The 26,095-nt window shown below is 38.2% G+C and overlaps 1 protein-coding gene across 4 annotated transcripts in view; it reads left to right on the top strand.

Moving 5' to 3' along the window:
* The window catches only part of scube3 (signal peptide, CUB domain, EGF-like 3), a 233,014-nt gene that overhangs the window by 169,388 nt on the left and 37,531 nt on the right, over nucleotides 1-26,095 (top strand). For 2 of the 4 annotated variants that reach the window (XM_062053221.1, XM_062053220.1), the window contains exons 6-8: nucleotides 1,667-1,784; nucleotides 6,122-6,192; nucleotides 22,966-23,082. In XM_062053221.1, coding sequence (XP_061909205.1) covers nucleotides 1,667-1,784; nucleotides 6,122-6,192; nucleotides 22,966-23,082 — 306 coding nt within the window. The remainder of the gene's footprint in view (nucleotides 1-1,666; nucleotides 1,785-6,121; nucleotides 6,193-22,965; nucleotides 23,083-26,095) is intronic. The other 2 variants (XM_062053222.1, XM_062053223.1) reach the window with 2 other exon arrangements.

The raw sequence follows: 26,095 nt of genomic DNA, 5'->3' as shown, positions 1-26,095 counted from the left end.
TGTGCAACCAAGCTCATTCTGTCAGAGCTGGGGCCTCGGCTGATGGAGGATTTGTCTGTGTTTGGATAAGGATTGAAGAAGTGTTATTCTATAGTTTTTTTCTGACAGCCCAGGAAAAGGGCAATGGGGGCTGGGATGGTCGGGTGCAGACAGGATGGCGGTGGAAGCTTCGGCTCCCCGGTGCTCTTTGCACTTCTGTCATCACAGGTGTGTAAAAAGTGCCAAGGTTAAAGCTTCCTTCAGCAGGTACACATACATGCAACAACAAAATCAACTATTTTTAACTACAATTTACTTAGGGAGCAAGTGAGTAACTCGTGTCTACAAAGTGAGTACGCTTTTTGTACACTTGAACCAAAATATATGGTGCTTATTTATTTAGAATATATTAATTATAACTATTTACTCAATGAAGATTATAGTGTGATGTTGTCTCATGTAGTTATTTATGGTGTGATGCTGCTGCATACTGTATAATGAGTGCATTGGTAAAACCTTATAAGTAAAAGTATAGCAGGGATCTTCAAAGTGTGACACAGGGAGGCCCCCCTCAAATATTATAATACACATGGGGCCCCTCCTTCTACCCTAAAAACACATTTACTGTAGAAATGCTCAGTCACTGTAGGAACCACTGGTGTGCCGTCAGGAAGGCTCAAAGTGAAATGAAAAAGTCTAATAATCCTTCCATCTATCCATTTTCTACCGCTTGTCCCTTTAGGGGTCGCGGGGGGTGCTGGAGCCTATCTCAGCTGCATTCAGGCGGTAGGCGGGGTACACCCTGGACAAGTCGCCACCTCATCACAGGGCCAACACAGATAGACATACAACATTCACACTCACATTCACACACTAGGGCCAATATAGTGTTGCCAATCAACCTATTCCCAGGTGCATGTCTTTGGAGGTGGGAGGAAGCCGGAGTACCCGGAGGGAACCCACGCAGCTTAATAAAGCCATAGAATAAATAAAACAATTGCATACAATTAATATTTGTCCTCTGTAATAAAAATGTGTTTTGTGTCAGAAAAAATGGCTGAATTTGTCAATTTCCTGATCAAATACATGGTAGAAATTAGAGGTGAGGCAGCGGCGAGTAGAACTTCACCTCTGAGTGCTGCGATCCTTCACAAACTGGAGTGCGTCATTCTCAGCATGTCGCCAATGTCATGCTTGCAGGAATATTTATCATACACCATGGATTTCTGTAACGTCTTCCATTAAATATATTTCATGTAAGTGTGTGACATAATAATTAATCCTGCTGACCAGACAATACACAGCAGAGAAAAGTCACAAGGAGTGCTTCACAAGCCCTTAACCTTATTTTTTTCATTTCATTTATTTATTTATTTCAGGCAATGACATAAAAAAGTACAAAGTTGACAACACATAATAATATAAATTAATATAGTGCAAATGGTATTGTATAGTATGTAATGCATGATTGTCCAGTTTTGCCTGAAACCTCACCACACATCACTTTTGGTACTCAAAATAGTTTGCCTTTGATATAGCAAGTTTGAAAAATGAGTGTTTCTTTATTTTTCTCAAGCTCCTTGTACACCTCCCAGGGCAGGGCCGCCTCACACTTTGAAACCCCCAACTAGTGTATATCGTATGGAATAGTATGTGACGTTGGTGTTGATATTGTGCTCTTTGCCAGTGACGTGTAACTACGGAAATGGAGGTTGCCAGCACATCTGTGAGGAGACGGACCACGGCCCCAAGTGTTCATGCCACATGAAGTTTGTCCTGCACACCGATGGCAAGACTTGTGTTGGTGAGTCATAACACCCTAACTTGTACATTTGGCAAGAGCAACAACTGATAGGCTTTGAATGATAAAACAGTCAGTTTCTGTTACAATCGGGTTTATTGTGAGGAAAATGTAAATTAGAATACATTCCCAGTAGTTGTGAGCCTTTTCTCGTGATGTGTGACATACAAGGACAAAAAGGCTACCACCGTCTGCTTTCGCCTTTGCTGCTGCTACTCCAGTAACCTCTCACTTCCTGCATCTGCTTTGGCTTCTCTTCCTCTTCCCCCTCCTTTTGGCTGTACTTTGTGCGACAGCTCTTTCAGTACGTGTCTGTTTTCTGCAGCCATGCAGATCGACATACACTTCTGGGTCAATTCCTCCGCTGCTGCCCGTTGGGGATTCACTCACACACCTGACCTAACCTTCCACTGGCATTTATCAGTGTTTGCCTCACTTGACTTAAGTTGAGTAAAAATCATTGAGTTCCGAGGGCATATTGAACCATTTTGTAAGGTTATTTTCCATCAGATGGGACCTTCAGATACAGAGTGGTCAATGCACGGGTCTTTGCAGGGTTATTCCAATGGCAATCATGGGACATTAAGTATCAAGTCATTTCGAGGCTGGTCATTACTCAAGATGGCCCTTATTTGTATTGTTATACCAAAGCGTTGAGTGAAATGGGAAAACATTTAAACTACTTAAGTACTACTTTTCAATGCTCATAAACTCTGTTTTTGTTGGGTTGGACATTGTTTCGCTGTCAGAGGAACAGGCATAGTGCTAGAATTTGCTTTCAAGCTTTCAAGCAGCCTGCTGTGACGATTGTTTAGTTTTGCTAGGTGTTAAATTTGAGAGCTTGCTTTGGCAAGAAGCTGATCCTCTTTACTACCGCAAGTTCCATGCAAGCCAGACTCATGTCAAGGCTTGGTCAACCAACCGGCCATTATTGTTGTACCCTGAGAGACCAACGGGATGCCACAAAGTTGACCGCAACCAAATTAGATGTCTTAGCCAGTCTTTTTTCCCAAAGTAAAGCAAGTTAAACACTGTTGATGGGCCAGTAGGAAGCAGCCAGCCAGTTAAAATATCAGATTTCCCCCAAAGCGTCAGACTGTCCATCTCCGAGACACTCTATTAGTTGATAAAACCTCGGGAAAGCAAACAAGCTGCCAAATGAACCCCTGATGAGGTACTGAGTGATGAACGCTTCCACTGCTGCTGTGTTTCCACCATAAAGTTACCACATCTCTTTGGCTTAAATTTTGTAAAACAAAATATATAGCCTTTTAAAATCATAGCAAATGTTTCAAATAATAGTTCTTGAAATTTTATTGAACCATGAACAAATTGTAAAATAATCCTTTATTAGTTTCACACTGGGAACATTCAGAAACTGGACTCAACAGTAGCCTCAGTGAAAAATAGCTTTTTCCGCAGTGTTCATTGTCATCATAGTCAAAAATAGTAAATGATGTGTTGTGTGGGAGGCAAGCTGTTGCAACGGTTCCTGCTTACTTTATGTCTTTTAGCACTTAATTAAACATCTCTGGTTTTGTCATTAGTCTGGTAAACTGTCGCAGTATTCTGTAGCTGCTCTCATACAACTCCTGACGTATTTTCTTTGGTGGTGTTTCTTCATTCATTTTGTAAAAATGCAACAACAAAAAAATTCTTCATGGAATTGTTCCTGATTTTTTATGGCTTAACCTTTTTTGTAGCCATCGTGTGTGTGTGCTTTAAAGTCAGCTGGGTGTGTTAAAAAAAAAAAGTGCACTGTTCTCACTCGCACACACACACACACACACACACACACACACACACACACACGCTCACACAAATGAAATATTTGCTTAGTCTCCCATTCAAACGCCACAATCAGATGTTTGATTGAAACATTCATCGGCAGGTTTATTTTTTCATTAAATGTCTGTGTACCATGCAGGTTCAGATGTCAAAAAGGAGCGCCCATCATGTGGAAATGTTCACGCTGTTGGCAAATCATAAACATTCACAAATAGCAGGCAGATGCAGACATGCTTAAAAGTTCAGTCATCTAAAGAGTTGGCCACACATTGCTGCATGGACACGCACACACACACACACACACACACACACACACACACACACACACACACACACACACGCACACACGCATACACACGCATACACACACACACGTACTCACGAGCAAATACAATTGGAAAGTTCTACAAATAACCTCACAAACACGCAGCACATATCCAGCATGCATTTATCACGTGCATGTAAGCTCACGCGTATTGCCCGTAACGTAAACACATTGTGCTCTCCTTTTAGGTGGTCCTCACATTCATGCTGGCATATGTGCCCTTTTCCCCTTGGCTACTAACAGTACTTGATTCCGGAGGTTGCATATTGAGAAGGTGGAGGCAATTATTGGACGTGCATGCTATGTGGGGTTGATCAATATCGTGATATGTGGGCATTAGTGTTTAAGTAACTTTTTAACCAAAACTACCATGACTTCACTTACACTATAATGCAAATATATTAGTGCTGTCAAATGATTATAATTTGTTAATCCAATAATTACACTTTTAAATTTGGATTAATCACGATTAATCACAGATTATTACTTGCTTGCATCATTTAAATGAACCTAAAAAAACCCTAATATTTGGACACAAATGCAGTTTTATTGTAATAGTGTATTTCAGGAGCATTTTTTTATGTTTTACTTGAATGCACTACATTTATGTGTTCACAAACTTGGTAACAGTTTTATTTAAAGTACAGTCAGTGTTTATTCTGAGGTTTTTGAGCAAAATGTTTTACTGCTTTCAAGTATAACACTTTTCCAGTATGACATCCTGACAATGAAATTGCATTTGTGTTAAAATATTGGGGCCTTTTTCTTTCTAATTTACTGTGATTAATCCAAATTTAAAAGTGTGATTTATCTGATTTAAAAATATATAATTTCACAGCAAACCTGTCTATAGTGACTACTCAGGGAAAACAGCAAAATGTAATTAATTAATCATTTATTTGACAGGGACAGTGTACATTTATATATATGAATACTGTAAATGCACCTGCATTAGTCCTTAGACTATTTTACATTCGTTAAAGTTCAAGTTCAAGTACCTCACTGCTCCTCTCACCTCCCAGGGGGTGATCAAGGATGATGGGTCAAATGCAGAGAATAATTTCGCCACACCTATGTCCCTGGATGTTAAAAATGATCAACCTAAAAGCAATAATGATTAGACAACAAAATATAAAAAAGTCAATCAGTGTGATGAGCAAATAGCATAATTATATACAATATCCTATCATTACATTTCAGTGTACATAAGCAATCACCGTATAGATACAAAACAGAAGCAAAATATTTCAATTAATCTATGTAAAAGTGGCCTCTATACGCAGGTTGTCATGACTCACATCCGAAATATTATGGAAGAAAACTCAAAACAATTCATATCACAGCAATTTTATCCTAAAAACAACAAATAAGAACAACTGACCCCTAAATTCCGCCGAGTGCGCTTGCGTTGTGGCTGCGTTATTCGGCAGTGGAGTTGATACTTTTTCCACTGTGGTCAATGTGGTAGCTTCCACTCGCTCTGCTGCGCTGCGTGTTCTTCTGCGTCCCAGCTCTGATGATCCGGAACTCTCAACAGCCAATATACAAGTGTTCTATTTTTACCTGCAGCAAATTTTGCACGGATACGGACGGAGCGGGACCTAGATATTGAATTAAAAGCCCATTAAAAGTGGTGTTTTTGTGGGAGCTGGCAGCGTTGACAGCATTACAATAAAATCAAATCATTTGGACTATAAAAGAGCATAAAACACAGGCCCGAGTCGCCATTTCTTCAGCTTGCAGCACTAACCACCCCTCGCTGTGTCTGTCCACCCTCTCAGTACTCACACTTCCCAGCACCTCAGAAACAAACCACAACTAAACTGCGCTTTTTCTGCAGTGTGTGGAACATTTATTTGCATGAGATGCATGCTGGGAGGTAACACTTTTGCCTTGAGATGTCACCTTCTTTTTTTTTTAGCTTAACAAGAATACTGTATGTTTACTATTAAAATTTGCCGAAACATCACAGCTTTTTTGTGTGCTGTCGTTGCCGGCAAAAGGCTGTTTTTTAGCGGGGTTTTTTCATTTGCAACATGCCTAATGTCGTTCTGTCATGTCATTTTCACCTCTTGTATTAATAGACAGCTCAGGAGACATAATCCCTCCTCATCATGTTACTTCTTTGTTGGTGCTGTGAAGCTCAGATGATTTATGAAACACAAGAATGCTGCAAAGTGCAAGTGTAACACAGGACTAAAGTGGTGTTTTTGCAATGTGTGTGTGGGCGTGGGTGTGCGTGTGCATGCAGGGGAGAGGAGTGTCCAGTCCCAGGCAGCCCCACAGCTGTTCCCTAATGGTAAATATGTGTTCCTCCAACTCCTCTCTCTGGGGGTATGTGGGTGTGGCAAGTAGTGGAGGCTAACCTTGCAGACACTGATCAGGCCCTTTCACACCCACTGGGGGCATCATCCATATGACCCTTGACCTCTTCTACCTTCCTCTTTCCTCTGTGAATGCCCTTTCAATAACAACTGCTGCCTGTGTCAAACCGCACCTTTTCAAAACACAGCTGCAAACATGGTTCCTCCAACAAGCTGTAAGAACTACATCAAGAGATAATGAAAATCACCCAACTTGAAGTATATGTGATTTGTTTGCTCACTCGGGGTGGTTTGCCAAGCACAAAAAGCTCATCGGTTTAACTGTGACGGCTTTAAAGACTCGGTTCCTTTGTTTCTTTGTTTTGATATGAGCGATCTGAGGGGAAATGAAGCTTGCACATTTTGAACTCTTGGCCTTGGTGTACCCTGAACACCATGAGCTTTGGTGAGGGAGCCAATAATGACTCCATGATTGGTGCTGAGACTAAATAGAACAAATTAGTGTTTACAAAAGTACACAGGCCCTCCCTCATGAGGAGCAGTAGAAGCAGAATGAACACGATTTTGAAAATAAAAAGTAATATGCATTGAACTTACTTGCATTGCATCATCACATATACACACCTGCCATTTTGCAATTCTTTTCGCTTCTGTTGGAGCTGGAGTCTACCCCAGTTGTTTTCGCGCAAGAGGCGGATAGTCATACCAAAGACTATAAAAATGGGACCCATTAACTCCCTGCTTGACATTCAGCATCAAGGGTTGGAATTGGGGGTTAAATCACCAAAAATGATTCCTGGGCGTGGCCACCGCTGCTGCTCACTGCTCCCCTCACCTCCAAGCTGGTGATCAAGGGTGATGGGTCCAATGCAGAGAATAATTTCACCTCACTTAGTGTGTGTGTGACAACCATTGGTACTGTTACACTCTTGACTGGTCACCAGCCAATCACGGGGAACATAAAAACAAACCATTCACAATCACATTGGACATTTTAAATTAAAAGAGATTTTTTTTTTTTTTTAAATGATTCCCATTCACATGCAGCTGCAGCTGCAACTGAAAACGTGAAATGCTGGCTGTCACTACCACATAGGTGTGCGCAACAAATATTTTTAAGGCTGTCAGAATTGACGCATTACTGTGGATGAATCCACCATCGTTTTTAATCTGATTTAAGAAAGTATTGCAATTAATCCATCCACAGCAAAAAATTACTCAAAACTCCTGAAAGGTCTTTGGCAACACATTTTGTCCAAGTGTTGTTACCGTCGTATGTACGCAAATGGGCAGTTGTTCCGCTAGTGACATGCTTCACAACCAAACAAGTCAACATGTAAGACGCTAAACAGCATGTTGGACCTTTTTGATGGGAATTTTGAGAACAAAAAAACATGACGGAACAGTCGACCAACATAAAGTATTACGCACATTCTGCAGGAAGGAGTTTTCTTTTCACTGAGGCACTAAAATACCAAATGAATAACATAAAAAAGTAATGGATCCACATTATGTGGAATAATGTTTGTTTAGAAAAATAGAAATGTTTTTGTTAACATGAATATGACATTAAATGTGTTTGATAAATATGTCAAAAGGCCACCTATATGATTTTAATTTACATTTAAAACACTTCCTTGTGGTCTAGATAATATGCATTGGATATACTTTGGTGTGAATTAGCATTAATTTTGCTTTACAGTCACATTTATAACCTACTTTTGCATGATGTTCGTTTGTGGAGGCGTTCCCAAATTGCAAGTGAAACCACGCCCCACCCTCTCCAAAATTATAATTTCATATTTTGAAAATGTACACTTGTTAAAAATATCTTGAAGACAAACATCCCCGCTATATTTCAAAACAGTACATATATTCACCTGGTCACATCATTAGGTACACTTGCACATTCTTCAAACAATACAGAGCTGCTTTTCCCCGCATTTATGTTACTGCATGTCGCATGCCAAGATGAGATGAAAATAGTACTTTATCTTAGCTTTTCTTGTGTTTCCTCAAGTCGTAAAATCTCTGTCTCGTTATTTCGGAGTTTATCGGCTCATCCAATTTCATTATGGCCCAAATGTCGTGGGTAAATAAACACAGACGTATATATAATATATGGTATTTATTTTATTGACATAGAGCAGGCGGGAAGGCATGAAATGAGAAGTAACATACCAGCAACAGTCTTCCTGTGTACGATCCGCAGAGGGTGAGGAGGCTTTCCGACTCAATGTCCAATAATGACTTCATGAGTGCGTCCGCCAATGTGTGACGTCACTCATTCCCCACTCTTAAAAACAATAAACCCCCCAAAAAAACCTGTGAACAGAGGCGTCCAAAACTGTGTGAAAGCCCTAAATCTAAATGCATGTACCCTATGATTTGAAGCTCTTTAACACGAGTATCCAACAACATTTATTTGTCAGAAAAGATTAAATTCATCATAAGTCCCCTTTAAGTGCATGTATATTCCCTTTTTTTGTGTCTCTTTGCTCATGCATAATGAAACATGGTTAATATAATTTAAAAAATTAATGACATTTAATTGTGAGTAATCACAATTAATCCACAGCAACCCTGTGATTATTCTGATTACAAATCGGAATAGTTTGACAGCTCTAATTTATGTATACAGAAATGTGTTTTTACTTTTTAATACTCGACCCTGTGTATGTAGTTTTCCGTTGAGAATTTGAGTTGAAGTATTGTTTCATTACGGCACAAAGTGTAAGCCCTCAATGTTGTAGCCTTACCAAGCTAATTATCAAGCTATTAATTATTATTGACATACTTTAGGGTTTGGACTTAGAAATGTGTTTTCCAACTCTAAAATGCTGCTGTTTTTGTCAGTAATTGTGAGAATGATTCATGTGTAAATGATACAAAATGAGTAATGTTTAAAGAGATCAAGTTAACAGCTTATCTTGAAATCGGAATCAAAACTGCATGACATTTTTTTCATTTAAAGGGGAACTGCACTTTTTCGAATTTTGCATTTCGTTCACAATCATTATGAAAGACATGACAACGGTTGGATTTTTTAAAATGCATTGTAAATATTAAATAGACGTCAATAAAAGTCCACTTACAGCGCAGCCAATGGTAGCTCCACTATTTCCCCCATAAAACCCAATAAATAACCATTATGAAAGCGCCAACAATACTCCATTTACAATTCTTGACTTGAATATTAACCAAGTATTAGTAATATTGTTATTATAAGCGCTAACGCAGACAAACTATTTAAAGCGCTGGCCGTGATCACAAGCTTGTGTGCCTAAGTTTACATTTTCAAGTGGTCTACTGCTTCCTCGTTTCCTTGTTCCCTATAAGTTTATTATAGATCATAAATCATGCATATCACCTGCACAGAAGAAGTCTGAGTAGGTATTCCGATAAGTTGGTAGACTTTGACAGCCATTTAGGACCCGAAACTGGCGATGACGACAAGAAGAAATGCTTTGTCCCCCACCTCGTTTCTTCGTGAGGATTAGGAGACATTCTTCATATAAATGGGAATATATGAACATACCAGCAGTTGGCATCCTAATGACAGCAGACATTGCACTGTAAGTGATGTTTTATTATGTTTGTTGGCTCTCATTAAGTCTGCAGGAAGTAATAATCAGTGATGAAGAAAAAAAAAGCAAACGTTGTGGTGCATTTTTTAAATGAAGCGTATGCTTAAAATGATCAAAATACGTAAATATTAAATGTTATTATAAATGTGCCCGTTACTACATTACATATACTTACATCATTTATGTCTATAAATGTTCTCATTCATCCAGGTCATTGTAATCTCAGGGCATTCAATCGATTAGCACCAGCCGCTAGACTAGATCTGACTAATCTAAGTCTGTGAGCATGAACTGATGAAGCCTCCTCAGTTGAGAGGCAAAACGTCTTTCAAGACGAACCAAACAGTCCAAGTGCGATCCGTTGAATGCCCATGATGACATCATGTATATAAAACCTCAATAGCTGTGTTTGGATGGTTTTTTTTAATGGCTTTGTAGGCGGAATTGTGTGGTTCCCATAGGCTCCGTTGTAAGCAGCCTTTTAAACGCTTTACTTTATTTAGAATGCAAAAATAAATAAATAACATCTGTTATTACAAATTACAAAAAAGTGCAGTTCCTCCTTAAAGAAGATTAATGCTCTTTCTGACTTCATTTATTAAGGGGAACTGCACCTTTTTTTTTTTGCCCATCCTTCACAATACTTATGTGAGACAAACACACATACATATGTTTTTATTATTTTTGCATTCTAACTCAAAACTCTGCTTACAATGGAACCTATGGGAGTTGCTTTAATCTGCCTATAAAATGCTTAAAAAATATCCAAACACCTCCATCAACGTTTCATAAACACGCTGTAAATATATATGTAATGTAGTAACTGGCACATTCATGAATACATTTAATATGTACGTGTTTTGCTCATTTGAAGCATGCACTTTATGAGAGCCAACAAACATAATAAAAGATCACTTACTGTGCAATGTTTGCTGTCATTAGGATGCCGACTGCTAGGATGTTCATATATTCCAGACCTGGGCATTCTGCGGCCCGCGGGCCGCATCCGGCCCTTTGTGCGTCCCTGTCCGGCCCGCGTGAGGCCAATTATAAATTACAAAATAAATTTAAAAAACTATCTATGTCGAGTGTGCAATACAACGGTGCTGCTTTTGTTTTGAAAATCGTTATTTGTATTACTTCCGTGTGGACGTATGCGTGATTGTGAGTGAATGTGAACAACTGCAATTACAAAATAAAGTTGAAAAAACATCTATGTCCTGCGCGCAATACAACTGTGCTGCTTTTATTTTGAAAAGTATTATTTATGGGCGTGTGTCCGTGTGTAACCTGCGAGTGAAGGTGCACATGCAGCGACAAGTGATGCACTGTTTACACCCGAGACGCCAAAAAGAGAAAAGTTGATGAAGAATGCCGTGTTTTCAACAACACATGAACTGCAAAGCAACGTCCCCTGACCTAAGGTGCGTGCCTGCGCAATTGCGCACTGCTCATGCGTCCGCTGCGCGCAGCAAGTATATATGCCGCGCACCAAATCAAATACCATCTGAATTCTAAACAAAATAAACATATTTATTCTATGGAATTTTGCAATGCAACTTTGAGTGACAGTGACAACAAGCGGCCCTAACGGTGTTCGTCAACACCGTTCAATTGAACACCGTTCAATTATTGTAACGTCTATCGAGATGCTTCGAGGACAGGAATTATATCGATCACTTTATTGAACAAAACTGTTTATATTCGGACATAACCACACCAAAAACATGAGTAAAACAATTATATCTCGAAAAACTAGTCATTTTCTGCCGTACAAACCAGGCCAAAACCAACTTGTCATCTGCCACCAACACGCATAGCACTAAACCACTGGTGCGTTTAAGGCCACACAAAAAGTCGGACAACTCAAACACCACACAAAGTTACACTATGACTCCTCAGTCATACGTGTGCTTATTTTACTGTCATTTATTATTAATGTTAATGTATATATATTAGTCATGGAATGCTGTTACACACACTATGTTGAAGTATTACTATTATTATTATTATTATTATTATTTATCTTACGGTATATATCAAAAATAATATTGAGCAAAATTTAATTGAAATATTGTCGATGTGGCCCTCCAGCAGTGCTCGGGTAGCTCATGCGGCCCCCGGTAAAAATTAATTGCCCACCCCTGATATATTCCCATTTATATGAAGACACATTCATTTAAAAAAAGTATCATAACGTTCGCTTTTTCATTCGACAATGTCACGGATTACTATTGCTCACTGCAGCCTTCATGAGAGCCAACAAATATAATACCAGTTGAGATGCCAACTAATGGAATGTTGATATAATAGCGTTTAGTTGACTCATAATCCTCACATAGAAAATGGGGGTGGAACCAAGCGTCTTTTCGTGTCGTTCTCGCCATTCCGAGTCTAAATTGGATGCCAAAGTTGAACAACTTGTCGGATTATGTCCTCATCCTTCTACTATCAAGGTAAGAGGCATTATTTATGATCTAGAACAAACCTTCACCAGCTCCGAGGCAGCTCACCAGCCGATGATGTCAACATAGCCACATAAGCTAGTTAGCTCTCTGGTATAAATAGTTCATCTGCGTTAGCACTTACAATAACAATATCACCAATACTTGGTTTATATTCAAGTCACGAAAAGTAAATGGCGTATTGCTGCCGTTTTTTATTTAAAGGGCTTTATGGACCGAATAGACAGCCTCCCATTGGCTCTATTGTGACTGGACTTTGTTGTCTGTGTTCTTGTCTTACATAACGATTTTGAAAGATAGGCAGTTCCCCTTTAAGAGGGAGTTAGGGATGTATTTATATGAAAATTCCAGATGTCATGGTTATTATGACCCAAATGATCACGGTCATCATTATCATCGAGGTGTTGTTGAATGTGCTCCAAAAGTAATTATACGCTCACTTCTTTTAACTAAGTTTTATTTTAAAAAAAAAACAACAACACACGAGTTACTTCATGATCTGTTGTTAAAAATAAGTATTAAAAACATGAGATAATGTTGCACCTTTCTTATGACACAAGGAAAAAGTCTTGCTTGTCAAAGTTGTCCCATCAGGTGGAGGTCCGACAGCAATCTTATCCAAAACAGCTGACTGGCATTGGAGCAGGCGGGAATGTCGCCAAACTCATTTTGATGCGTCTTTTCTGTCAATGTTGACTGAAAATAGCAGCATGTTTACGTTCAAAATAGGAAATGGAAGGATGGATACAGTAAGTCCTCTTATAGAGTGTTGAAAGGCAGCGAGGCAGTGTTGTTGAGTTTTGGAAATGACAGCGCACAACCGTGACGTCATCAGAGTGGTACAAGTCTCCGTTTGTGCCGTGTACACTTGGCCAGCGTTTGCAAAAGTCTGCGTTTTTAAGGACAAAAGTACGTGTTTGTGTGTGGACAAGAGGCCTAAACGCACAGATAAGAATGCGTTCATTAAGTATCCGCGTTTGTGCGGACATGGCCTAATGTATATATTCTATTATAGCAACATGACTGCAAATTGTTAGTTGCTTCTCTGGGATTGCTTTTGTGTGTGTGCACGCGTTCCCTGAGTGTACGTGTGTATGAGACAGCACTGAGTGACAAGCCTGAACGCCAGACTCTTACCTCTGGAAGACAAACATTTTTTTATTCAATATACTTAGGTCATTGTGAAAAATATAGACATAAAAATAAAAACCCTGTTAAACTAATAATGGTAACTGATGGTGTACTTTTTGTATTTTTTATATTCATATTTATATTTTTTGTTTTAAAAACATTGACTTTGAGCAAGTTGCAAACAGCCCTTTAACTCTTTGCTTGTTGATCTATTGGACCCAAACATATGTGACAGACAAACTGCCCTACCGTCTTTGGGTCTTTCCCAGATGGGTTTATGAAACTAATTCTGATTATGTCAAGTTATTTCAAATTTAAATGGCTGCCGATTCTTTGTCCTATTTTGGCCTTTTACATGCGGTACATTCCAAAAATCAAGATTGTATAAAAAAAAATTAGTCTTGTCTGCATGTTAAGGCTGTAATTTATTTATTTAGGCACAAATACGATGTAATGACAAATAGCAAAGTGGTACAAAAAGAGTTGGAAAAAATTGACCTCTGCATTTGACCCGTCCCCTTGTTCCAACTCCTGGGAGGTGAGGGGAGCAGTGAGCAGCAGCAGTGGCCGCGCTCGGGAATCATTTTGGTGATTTAACCCCCAATTCCAACCCTTGATGCTGAGTGCCAAGCAGGGGGGTAATGGGTCCCATTTTTATAGTCTTTAGTATGACTCGGCCGGGGTTTGAACTCACGACCTACCGATCTCAGGGCGGACACTCCAACCACAAGGCCTCTGAGCAGAAGAAACTAATGACGGCGGAACTAAATCGTGTACCGGTATTTTTGGTACTGGTTTCTAATTGGGTCGATCCAGAAAGACCATTAAAATTCTAGACTAATGATACTGCTGTCGATATTTTTTTAAATCCAGCTGACATCATAATTATGACAAGCTGCCACATTCTCTGTCACATGATGAATATGAATAAACACAAATAAAGTTTGTGACACAACAATATTTCCTCCTAGTCCCCAAAATCACGCATGCTACTAAGAGTTAGTGTTAGTTTGAAGTGAACGCCACTTAATTCACAAACTACGGCACGCTTAATCAACCCAACCATCCTCTAAGCCTGGGGTCTCAAACTCGGGGCCTGCAAACGATATTTTGTGGCCCCCTCCTTAATCCATCCATCCATTTTCTACCGCTTATTCCCTTCGGGGTGGCGGGGGGCGCTGGAGCCTATCTCAGCTACAATCGGGCGGAAGGCGGGGTACACCCTGGACAAGTCGCCACCTCATCGCAGCCCCTCCTTAATGTGAAAGTTTAATGTAAATGCGGCCCGGGAGTATTATATGAATGGCACTTTACAGTGTTGTGTGTGTAGCTGGATGAACCTACCAATCACGGTGGGGTATATGGATCTCCAGAATTCCCAGTTTTCCAAAGCTGGTTTTCACGATCTTCCTGGAAAGTTTTCACAGTTCACATTTTTCAAACGTCCATTCCACCTTCAAAACATTTTTCAAAATTGGGACAAATGTGTCAATGTTTTTTCCTGAAATTCCCAAAATTCCGAAATACCAATTAATATTGAAACTGTTAGTACGTCGACATTTTTCAACCGCTTCGAAGAATTCCAATTGTTGTATTACCTATATTTTTTAAAATTCCAGTTTTTCCCCAAATTTTTAGGAAATTCCCATTAAAATGAATGGACATATTCATAGTTATACAATTCCCCAAATTCTCAAAATGTTGCGCCATTTTTTACCCGATTTCGACCTTTCAGCCATCAATCCACACTGCTCTTCACAAATGTCGAACACAAAACATGTTTTCCCTTTCCCCAAATTCACGGTTTTCCCGGAATTTCTCCCCGTTGACAAAGAATGGGAAGTATACAATCATACCCCACATTTCTCATGCAATCTAAACAGTTCCAACATCCACACACTCCACTCACCCTGGACATTAAAGCCAGCATGTTACCCCGAATTACCAGGAATTGCCTTCCATTGAAAATGAATGAGCAATATAAAAATCTCCCCATATCCCGTATTTCTCCAGCGATTTGAACCATTCCAACATCCACAGACTCCACTCACTCTGCTAGCAGTTAACTGTTAGCATACTTGTGAGAACGTTACCATGCTAAAATTCTTTGCTAGTTTTTTTTTTGCTAATTCTATATGTTTGAACCTAAAAATCATGGTTTGTGATAGTCGGTCGAAGTTAAGCTAACGTTAGCATGCTAACTTTTTTTGTGTGCTAATTTTGTATGTTTAAACCTATAAATCATGCTTTGTTATAATCAAAGAGCCGTCAAGCAAGCATGCTAACAATTAACGATCAGTTCAGTAATCAGTTAATTAAACACTGTTAACATTCGAACGATTCCAACAGTCATTCTACGTCCAATCAGCATTTCAGTTCATCTTTAGCACCGGGGCATTCACACGCAATTCCTAGTGGAATTGCAAATTGTAGTTTGAAATGTTACTACAGAGACAAGCAGTAGAACATGGATGGATAAGTATACTGATTGTAAATTATAATTAATAGAAACACAGCGATGGATCTGTGCGAGTTTTTTCTTGCCCTGATGTGGGATCTGAGCCGAGGATGTCGTTGTGGCTTGTGCAGCCCTTTGAGACACTCATGATTTAGAGCTATGTAAGTAAATATTGATTAATTGCTTGACAAGATGACATAACATAGCATTGCACCTTGCACAAGTTGACTTGTTTTGAAACCTAAAAAGCAGGTGTTGATAAATACTTCCCTGCTGTGAGATGTCATGTCATGATGTTGCTGGTGCACAACCTCTTGTGCTGATAAAAAATTAAATGTTTTCCCATCTTTATTTGAACAAATTACATATAGTAACGATGAAAACCGTTATTGATAAGGAATATTAATATTGGTATTGGTACCGATAAAATCTCAACAATATACATCCCTACTAATGACAGTTTGGCACACTTGACATTTGGACACTGTAAGAAAGATCATTCAGATGTTTTAAGTCAACAATGATAGACAACATGACATACAAGTAAGAAAGTAATGTCTTGATAGATGAAAGAGGACCCTAACTGAATGAAATAGTGTAAGATGTAAAAGAAGAGGCCTTCACAAGTGCAGACTGCTCAAGGTAGGAATGTACTACAATGTTTGGCAGGGGTCCCCAAACTACGGCCCGCGGGCCGGATCCGGCCCCCCACCATTCAAAATCCGGCCCACAGGAAGTCCCAAGTTAAATTATTATTATTATTATTATTTTTTTTTTAATCTTTCCTTTCTAATCCATTTTCTACCGCTTGTTATTCTTGGTGTCTCCTAGCCGCTCAGGCAAATCATATTGTCTAAAAATAAATTTTACCATCAATAACGTGACAATGTTAAATGTTGATGAACATCAATGTTAATTGATGTTAAATGACAAAACGGATTTTAAAGACAATTTATATATGTATATATATATATATATATATATATATATATATATATATATATATATATATATATATATATATACAGCCCCCGGCCAAATTTTTATAACCCAATGCGGCCCCCGAGTCAAAAAGTTTGGGGACCCCTGATGTTTGGTAACGCTTTCGTATGGGGAACATATTCACCATTAATTAATTGCTTATTAAAGTAACAAAGACTCAATTTAGAGTTATCTGGACACTAGGGTTAGGGTTACTAATAAGCAATAATTCTGAGGTTATTGAGGGAAGACTCTTAGTTAATGGCTTACTGGTTGTATAATAAGGCCATGCAGAATAAGGCATTAATAAGTACTTAATAATGACTAATTAAGAGCAATATGTTACTAATTTGCATGTTAATAAGCAACTAATTAATAGTGAATATGTGTTCCCCATACTAAAGTGTTACCCAATGTTTAAAGTTGTCACTACTGGATGCACATGAACAATGAGTTTCCACTGCAATGTAACACTGGTTTATTTTGGGGGGTTTATTGTCCTAGTTTCGGATTTTTGGGATGAAAATAGACATATTAGGAGGATCAGCCCTGTTGAGTATCCTGTTTTATCACATTACTTTCCTGTGTAAATGTAGCATGCTGCTGTCTCAGTGCGCTTTTGCTCCACACTTACACCTCAAGAGACCATCAGCAAGTTTATTTATTGTTGTGTGGTTTGTAACTTAAGATCAGAGATTCACTTGAGTAGGTGTTTGTCAGACAACCGCTGTGCCTCCTGGGTAGCAAAATCCTTTTTTTTTTTTTTTTCTATCAGAAAATACATTGTTCTTCCTTCAAAGCCAAGTCAACTCATTTTCTTTTCTTTTTTTTTTACAAAGTACGAAATTTGTTTGTGATGGCTTTTAAACAGGCAATGACACGTTGTTTTGATGTTGCTTGTCAACACTGATTATGTTGGTAATAAGTAGAAATCCTGCGGCTTCAGTCAAGAAAGAGGATCCTGTGAGAGCTAAACTGAGGAGGTTTAGCTCCTCAGTTTAGGAGCTAAACTGAGGAGACCAAACACATCGTGTCAGGAAATAGTTCTAAACAATCTCTCCGTTGTTAATTGCAGGTCCCAACCTGGTGATGTGGCTGGTCTGCATCCAAAACTCACAAAACCCTAAACATTCCAGAGCGGTTGTCTTTCGCCTGTCTTCACTAAACCATAATGTCAGAAATACTTCTGAGCACGTGATCATTACACTTGCTAGAGATGGCTGCCTAAGCGTTTTGGAGGCATGTCCCGACACTGTCTTATCATCTTGTCTGCCAACTGTCTCTGCTCACACTTTGCAATTAAGTGTAGCCACACTCAGGCTTGGAGTTGAGAGGGGCGGCATTAGCTGGAATCAGATTGCACACCATTGCTTTTTCGGCAGTGATCCACCTGATACAACACTGGACCAGATATTGCAGCACATCACAATATAGATTAAAGGGGAAGTGCACTTTAAAAAAAATGTTGTATATCATTCACAATCCTTATTTAAGACAAAAACACATACTGTATGTTTTCTTTATTTTATGCCTTCAAACTCGTAAATAAACGTTAGGAAAAGCCAGCTAACAAAGACGATAAAGGGATTTGCTCTATTCCGCCTAAAAGCCCTCTTTAAAAACATCCAAAATGTCCATCAATGTTTTATGTACATGCTGTATGTAGTAACAGGCACATTCATAAAAACATGTAATATTTACGTGTTTTGGTCATTTTAAGCATACGGCGGTATATTCATTTCACAGACGCATCACAACGTTTGCTATTTCCTACAACATGAGAGCCAACAACGACTACTTTGGGGGAAAATGATAACCAAGAACTTCATATTTTTGAGCCTGAAAATAAGGAGGATGAGCTACAAGTTTCATAAGCAGTGTGATAAGCAAATCCAGCAAGCAGCACTATTGCTAAGTGCTAAACGAAAAAAAAAAAACTAAGAACATAATAAAACAATCCCTTACTGCATAATGTCTGCTCTCACTGGGATGTTGTCTGATGAAATGTTCATAACTTCCCGTTTAGATGAGGAAATAATCGCAATCCTCACGCAGGTAAAATAAAATAAAATAAAAGGAGCAGCAGCTCAGTATGTCAATAGCTGCATAAGCTCGTTTGAGCTCTGTGATCACGCCGCCTCTAAAAATAGTTTGTCAGTGTTAGCGTTAGTAATAACAATATCGCTAGTACTTGGTTAATGTTCAGGTCACGAGACGTACATTGAGTATTGTTGGCATTTTTTGGATGTTTTTTTAGAGGGCTTCATGCGCGGAATAGTGTACTCCCATTAGCTGCATTATTAGCCACCTCGTATTTGCCGTATATTATGAATTACAATGCATAATATAAAGGGAGACAAATGTGTTATGGTCTTACATAGGGATTGTGAATGATTAGCGAAATTCCCCAAAAAGTACACTTCCCCTTTAAAGGGGACCTATGATGATTTTAATATACATTTAAGACACTTCCTTGTGGTCTTGGTAATATGTATTGGATATCAGGCACGTGCACACATAGGGCCCTATGGGTGCCTGAGCCCCTGCCCTTTTTTGCCTCGTCTTAAAAAGTGCCCTCCTCCTGTGTGTGTGTGGGGTTTTTTTCTTTAAACAACATTAATAAATTCCTGTCAGGGATGTAAAAAAAAAAAAAAAAAAAAAAACAGCGGTACAAAAACTCCACGTTTTCTTGTAATACCGGGTTGTTTGAGCCTGCCGCTTCCTTTAAACGTTTAGCCCCTCCTCGATCTGCGGGCTGCAGCCAGGGTTACTCAGACGTGACAGTGGAGCAACTAGAACCTGTGAGTTATGGTCTAGTCGCCGTCCACTTATTCAGCATCTAATATGGGTAATATTTCAGAAAAACGCTGTATTATTCTATTAGTCAATGTGTCAGCTTCTGTTTTTGCCGGACGTCGGAGCACGGCGCATCAATTGAGCACGGCACATCAAGTCCGCACAGAGCAGAGCGGATCGTGCGGGACAGGAAGTAATGTACAAAATAAAACACTGGGTTAATTTTCAAAATAAAATGCACGTTTACGGCGGATCACATTTCTCTCACAGTAGAGTTTTAGATATAAGGTTATTGTGACTTTGCTATTACTGTGTGGGTTAACAAAATAATAATAATAATGATAATAATAACAATAATAAGAAGAAGAACAATGATAATAATAATAATAATTATTATTATTATTATTATTATTAATAATAATAATAATAATTTCAGCATTCTGGGGATATAAGATGTAGGTTATCTGTTAGGAATATTGCCATCTGTATTTAAACTTGATTCATGTTGATTATGCCTGCAGCCCAATGCCAAAAAAAGAAAGGATACAGCCCTCTACTGGCCCCTGGTCCATATTTTTGGCCCTGTATTGGGTTTCAGTTGTTTAGTCTGAGCATTAAGTGAGATAGACCATAAGTTACGACTTGATGGTGTTTTCATCAAGTTAAGGGAAGAAGGACAGATTTTCACATTGAAGTTTTTTCCATTTGGGTATTTATTTTTGTATTTTTTTTTCAAAGTTCATGTTGCACTGTTCAATGTTCAATATTAAAGTGCTTATCTATAACAGAAAATAGCCTAATAATAAACCAGTGTTTTGTTGCTTTTCATGTCTTCCAAGCCTATGATAATGTGAATTAACTCATTATGACCATAATTTGTTGACACAAAAGAAATGGCAATCACTTTTACCTACAAAGGACACACAGCTAAGTAGTTAGCTTCCTATTAGCAAATTTAATTTTACATTAATTTCCATATTGTGTAAAGGACCAAAAAAAAAATGCCTGCCCTTTTCTGACTTTGAGCCCCTGCCCCTCTATAATCATGTGCACGTCCCTGTTGGATATACTTTGGTGTAGATATAGAATTAATTTTGGTTCACTGTCACATTTGTAACCTGTCTTTGCAGTCTGTCTGCAAGATGTTCGTTTGTAGAGGAGTTTCCAGATTGCAAATGAAACCACACCCCACCATTTCCAAAAGTACCTGGATTTATCTTTTGAAAATGTACACTGTTAAATATATATCGTGAAGAGAAACATCACCGATATATTTTGTCGGAGTTTAGCTGCTAATCCAAATTTTTAGTGAGTCAAATAAACTGTTCTATGTTTATATTATAAACATAGAACAGGCGAGAGGACATTAAATGAGAGGGAATGTACGGAAGCTCCATGGGCATCAGTCTGGCACAGCAAAGGGGTAGAAGGCTTGTCAACACAGCTTGTCCAACAGTGACCAAATAAGTACGTCCACCTCACTGGTTACGTTCACACTGCAGGGTCGGCTGTCCAATTCAGATTCTTTTGTCAAATCCGATCTTTTTAGTGGTTGTTCACATTACAAAAAAAAATTGATTTCTACTGTCAATGCAATCTGACCCGCATGCGGACATGACATCATGACCTCGCATGCACTGCAATGTTTACGGAACAAACATGGCCTTAACTGGCGCATTTTGTGGCAATTGGCAACTGGCAAATGGCCTGTTTTCCGCTCTGTTGTCAACTACTATATTTTGTAATTGTCTGTTTTGGCGAATAATTATGACGCTGATCGGTTTTTGATGATATTCTGGTCGGATGAATGCCATCTGAGCGCGGGAGCGTTCACATTGAAGATGCATCACATATATATCCGATTTATGTCCACATATGAAAGAGGCCTGGGTCAAATATGAAAAATGCTGAATTGTACTGTTCACATGAACATCTTATACAGGTTGTATATGGCCAAAAAAACCAACCAAATTGACCTGCGGTGTGAACAAGGCCAAAGTAACGTGACAAAGTACACAATCTTATAAAAAGACTGTAAAACACAGCGTCCAGAGGCATCCAAAACTGCGTGCTAGCTCACGCCCACATGCATGAACCTTATGATTTGATGCTGTGACATTTTTTAACACAAGTATTCAACATTGTAACAACATTTATAAGTCAGAAAAGAAAGAAACTCATCATAGGTCCTCTTTAAAACATAAGTAAAAAATGTGCATCTGCTGGTTAAACAATACATTACCAGCACACACATTTGCAAAATGGGTTAGTGGCCCAAAAAGCTGCATTATGCTGCTCGTTATCACGTGACCCACGGCAACCCACATTTTCATAATAGTGATTGTAATGTTCATTGAGTTATTGTCCTGTCCAAAGCATTTTTCATCAGGTGTTTATTTTATGTACCATATATTGTTGTGTCATGTTGAGCCTTCAGCAACAACATGCACTGTTTGGATCTGTTGTCTATGAGACTGCTATTAAACATGAAATTACGTCACGCCAAGCACCTGTTTTGCTTGCATGCATCAGTTCAGGCGTGTAGCTGAAATGTTTTATTTGCTCTTGAGAAAGTTTTGTTGTGACTGCTGCTAGAGGCTGTGTTTTTTTTTTTTTAAATGAAGATTAACTGTTGGTCCAGTGTGATCATGATTAGCAATAAAACGTTTTTAAAAAACGAACCTGATGCAGCTGTGTTTCCACTTTAGCACCACATGTTAGCTGCCATATCCTTGCCAGGGTGAGGCTTTTTCCTTTTCTGCCCCCAGTTTTTAGAATGAGGAGTTGAGTGGATGACATTAAATTAAGTAAATGTCACCGATGACGTTTTTGTTACTGACTTTGAATTGCTTAAAAGAAGTACAAGGTTTTGTGTACACACTCGCGCAGTTTCTTCTGTATTGTTGCTTAAAATCTCTGTGAGATGTTTCTCTGTCTCAATGAAACCCTGCAATCCTGTCTGTGCCTCTTTCTCTTTCTAATAAGTCTAGCCACGCAAAATGTTGTTCCCCATATGCTTGGAAGCTTTTGTTGCAATCCAAACACCAACAAAAAAAAAGGCAACTCAGAAACCCTGTAAAGCCAATTTGGGCTGTGTTTGCACCTAATCATCATAGCAGTGATCTTTAAGCATGACTTCTCTATCACTATTATTAACCAGTATGTTCCATTTCATCTTTCAGCATCTCTTTTTTGGTTTCTTTGTACAACAAAATCTTATTCTTTGTTTCTCCTGTTCTTTTGTTCGACACAAAAACGACTATTTAAGAGGAGAGATAAGTAGATTAGAGTACGGTTGATTTTTGATGAGCTTTGTCTGTCTCCCTGCAGAGACGTGTGCAGTAAACAACGGTGGCTGCGATAGCACGTGTCACGAATCGGTGACGGGAGTTCGCTGCAGCTGTCCCGTTGGATTTACTCTGCAGCCGGATCGCAAGACCTGCAAAGGTGAACCATTACACCTACTTCAGCCTCCACACACGCTTTCAATGTTACATCGAGACACATTGCACCAAATTGTATCTGCAATGTAATCATCACAGTAATGAACACAGCTATACAGCACAGTACTATTAGATTTGCAGTAAAACTCTGGCTGGTCTACATGCCAACTCCTTACAGACTGAGCTACAGCTAAATGGACAAAAGTATCGAGACCCAGCTCTTAACTAAATAATTATAGAAAAAAAGTGGTTGGGCTAGGCCCCTTAGCCTCTTTTGGTGACCAACTTATCAATTATTACTGCCACATCAAACCCATTATTGTGATCATTTCTTTAATGTTATTTATTCAAATTCTGAATTGATTCACATTTTATTAAGAATTGATTTTAAAAAGATAAACAAATATACAGTATATATATTCAAATTTTTTTAAGAATCAATTGTTGGATTAAAACTTTAAACATTAAAAAACGGTAACACTTTAGTATGGGGAACATATCCACCATTAATTAGTTGCTTATTAACATGCAAATTAGTAACATATTGGCTCTTAATTAGTCATTATTAAGTACTTATTAATGCCTTATTCTGCATGGCCTTGTTATACAACCAGTAAGCCATTAACTAAGAGTCTTCCCTCAATAACCTCAGAATTATTGCTTATTGGTAACCCTAACCCTTATATGTTCCGCTAGTGTCCAAATAACTCTAAATTAAGTCTTTGTTACTTAGAATATGTTCCCCATACTAAAGTGTTACCTAAAAAACTATTGTTGATATTATTATCATTGATACTGTTGCTTTTATTAATTTTTGGTTTCCCCCATAAGAATTCATCTAAACATGAATAATTGTGGTTCTAGCCTTGACAAAAGTTTACATTACATATACTTTATTAACATAGCTTCTATAGTAACAAATCTTGAAGTATGCATTTTTTTCCGTCGTTATCGCAAGTAAATGCAGCCTCTCGACCATGAGCGCACCTTGGGCGCAGAAGAAAAGGGGTAAAAAAAGTGGTTTCTATTGTACATGCAGTTTAAACAGTGTCTAAAATTACCCCAAAAAGTGGTAGATGTCTCCTACATGCTTGAAAACATAGCAAATGCCACAGGTAGGATCATGTTAACATGAACATGCAGTAAATGATCGAGTGTCTTTGTAATAATGACCCGTATTGTACACACAAAATCCTTATTTAAATAAGGTAGTCTGCACCAGTTTTGAATTGTACACACAGTCTTAGTAGATCACAAGCAACATGCCCACAAATAGTACACACTATTTCATAGATTGCACTCGCTGTTTAACGCGTGGTATTAGTATCTTAGTAAATCAGGCCTTAAATGTTTCTATGTATGAAATATTGTGCAAGATATGAATATGTAACTTAAAAATATGTAAGCATATAATTATTGACATAATTAAACATGGTAACAATTCTGATTAAACATGATAACAACTCGGACTTTGAAATACACCCTGACTGGACTTTAGCTAAACTGTTGCCAGGTTTTGATCAAATAAATGCAATCGCGCATTCAAGTAAAGATAAAAAAAAATTTTTTAATAATTACATTATGATGATAACATTGCATTTTTGTCCAAATATTGGGCTCTTTATTTAAGGGGAACTGCACTTTTTTTATTTTGACTATCATTCACTATCCTTATGTAAGAGAAGCACACATCTGTTTTTCTTTTTTTTTAATGCATTCTGACTAGTAAATACATAAATACGTAAATACGCTTACAATGGAGCCCATGGGAGTCGCTCTATTCTGCCTATGAAGTGCTTCTAAAAACATCCAAACACTTCCATTAAGGTTTTATATACATAATGCAAGTATATATCTAATGTAGTAACAGGCACATTTATAATAAACATTTAATATTTACGTATTTTGATCATTTTAAGCATACGCGGCGCATTAATTTAAAAAACGAATCATGACGTTCGCTTTTTTTTTTTTAACAACATCACTGATTATTACTATTTATGAGAGCCAACGCACATATTAAAACATCACTTACTGTACAAGATCTGCTGTCATTAGGATGCCCACTGCTAAGATGTTCGTATATTCCAGTTTAGATGAAGAATGACTCATAATCCTCGCAAAGAAAAGCGTCTTTTTGTGTCATTCTCGCCATATCCTGTCAAAATGTACCAATTTGTCGGATTATGTCCTCAACCTTCTAGTATCCGGGTGAGAGACATGATTTATATACAATAAACTTCCACACGCAAAGATGCGAGGAAGCATCTTTTACCACTCGGTGATGTCAACATAGGCACACAAGTTTGTGATCAAGGCACCACTATAAATAGTTTGTCTGCGTTAGCGCTATTAATAACAATATTACAATATACTTGGTTAATATTCAAGTCACAAAATGTAAATAGAATATTTCTGGCGGGTTTTGAATGTTTTTTTATTGGGTTTTATGGGCGGAATAGAGGACCTCCCATTGGCTCCGTTGCAAGCGGACTTTTATTTACACTTATTTACGAGTTACAATGCATTAAAATGAAATAATACATCTGTTGTCATGTCTTTCATAATGTTTTTGGACAATAGGCAAAATTTCCTCAAAAATGTAATTCCCTTCAGTTTAATTTAAATTTTAACAAACTCTTATTATTTAGGATTAATCCAAATTCATAAATTTGATTAATCTGATTTTAAAAATCTACTTTAAAGTTTCAATTTTGATTGTTTGAACTCTAACTCTTTGTCCTTTTTTCCAAAAAGTGTTTTCAGCAATTTTGTTACCAGCGTTCCAGGTCAAAAACTCCCTCAACTCGAGCAGCCTGATAGTCCTATTTATGTTAACAGTAATATAATAAAATAAGCATTATATCAGGATACTGAGGAAACAAATATTCTACTGAAAGATAGAGAGAAGACAGTGTCCAAAAAAAGCAAGGTTTGAAATCATTCCACTTTCTACAGCCTGCAATGGCACCCTAACAACTCTAATAAAAGTCTATTTTCTGGTATTAGTTTGATTT

Source organism: Entelurus aequoreus, linkage group LG07 (genome assembly GCF_033978785.1).
Source record: "Entelurus aequoreus isolate RoL-2023_Sb linkage group LG07, RoL_Eaeq_v1.1, whole genome shotgun sequence".
NCBI classification, from domain to species: domain Eukaryota; kingdom Metazoa; phylum Chordata; class Actinopteri; order Syngnathiformes; family Syngnathidae; genus Entelurus; species Entelurus aequoreus.
The sequence above is the reverse complement of the archived record's forward strand: the minus strand, read 5'-3'. Positions and strand labels throughout refer to the sequence as shown.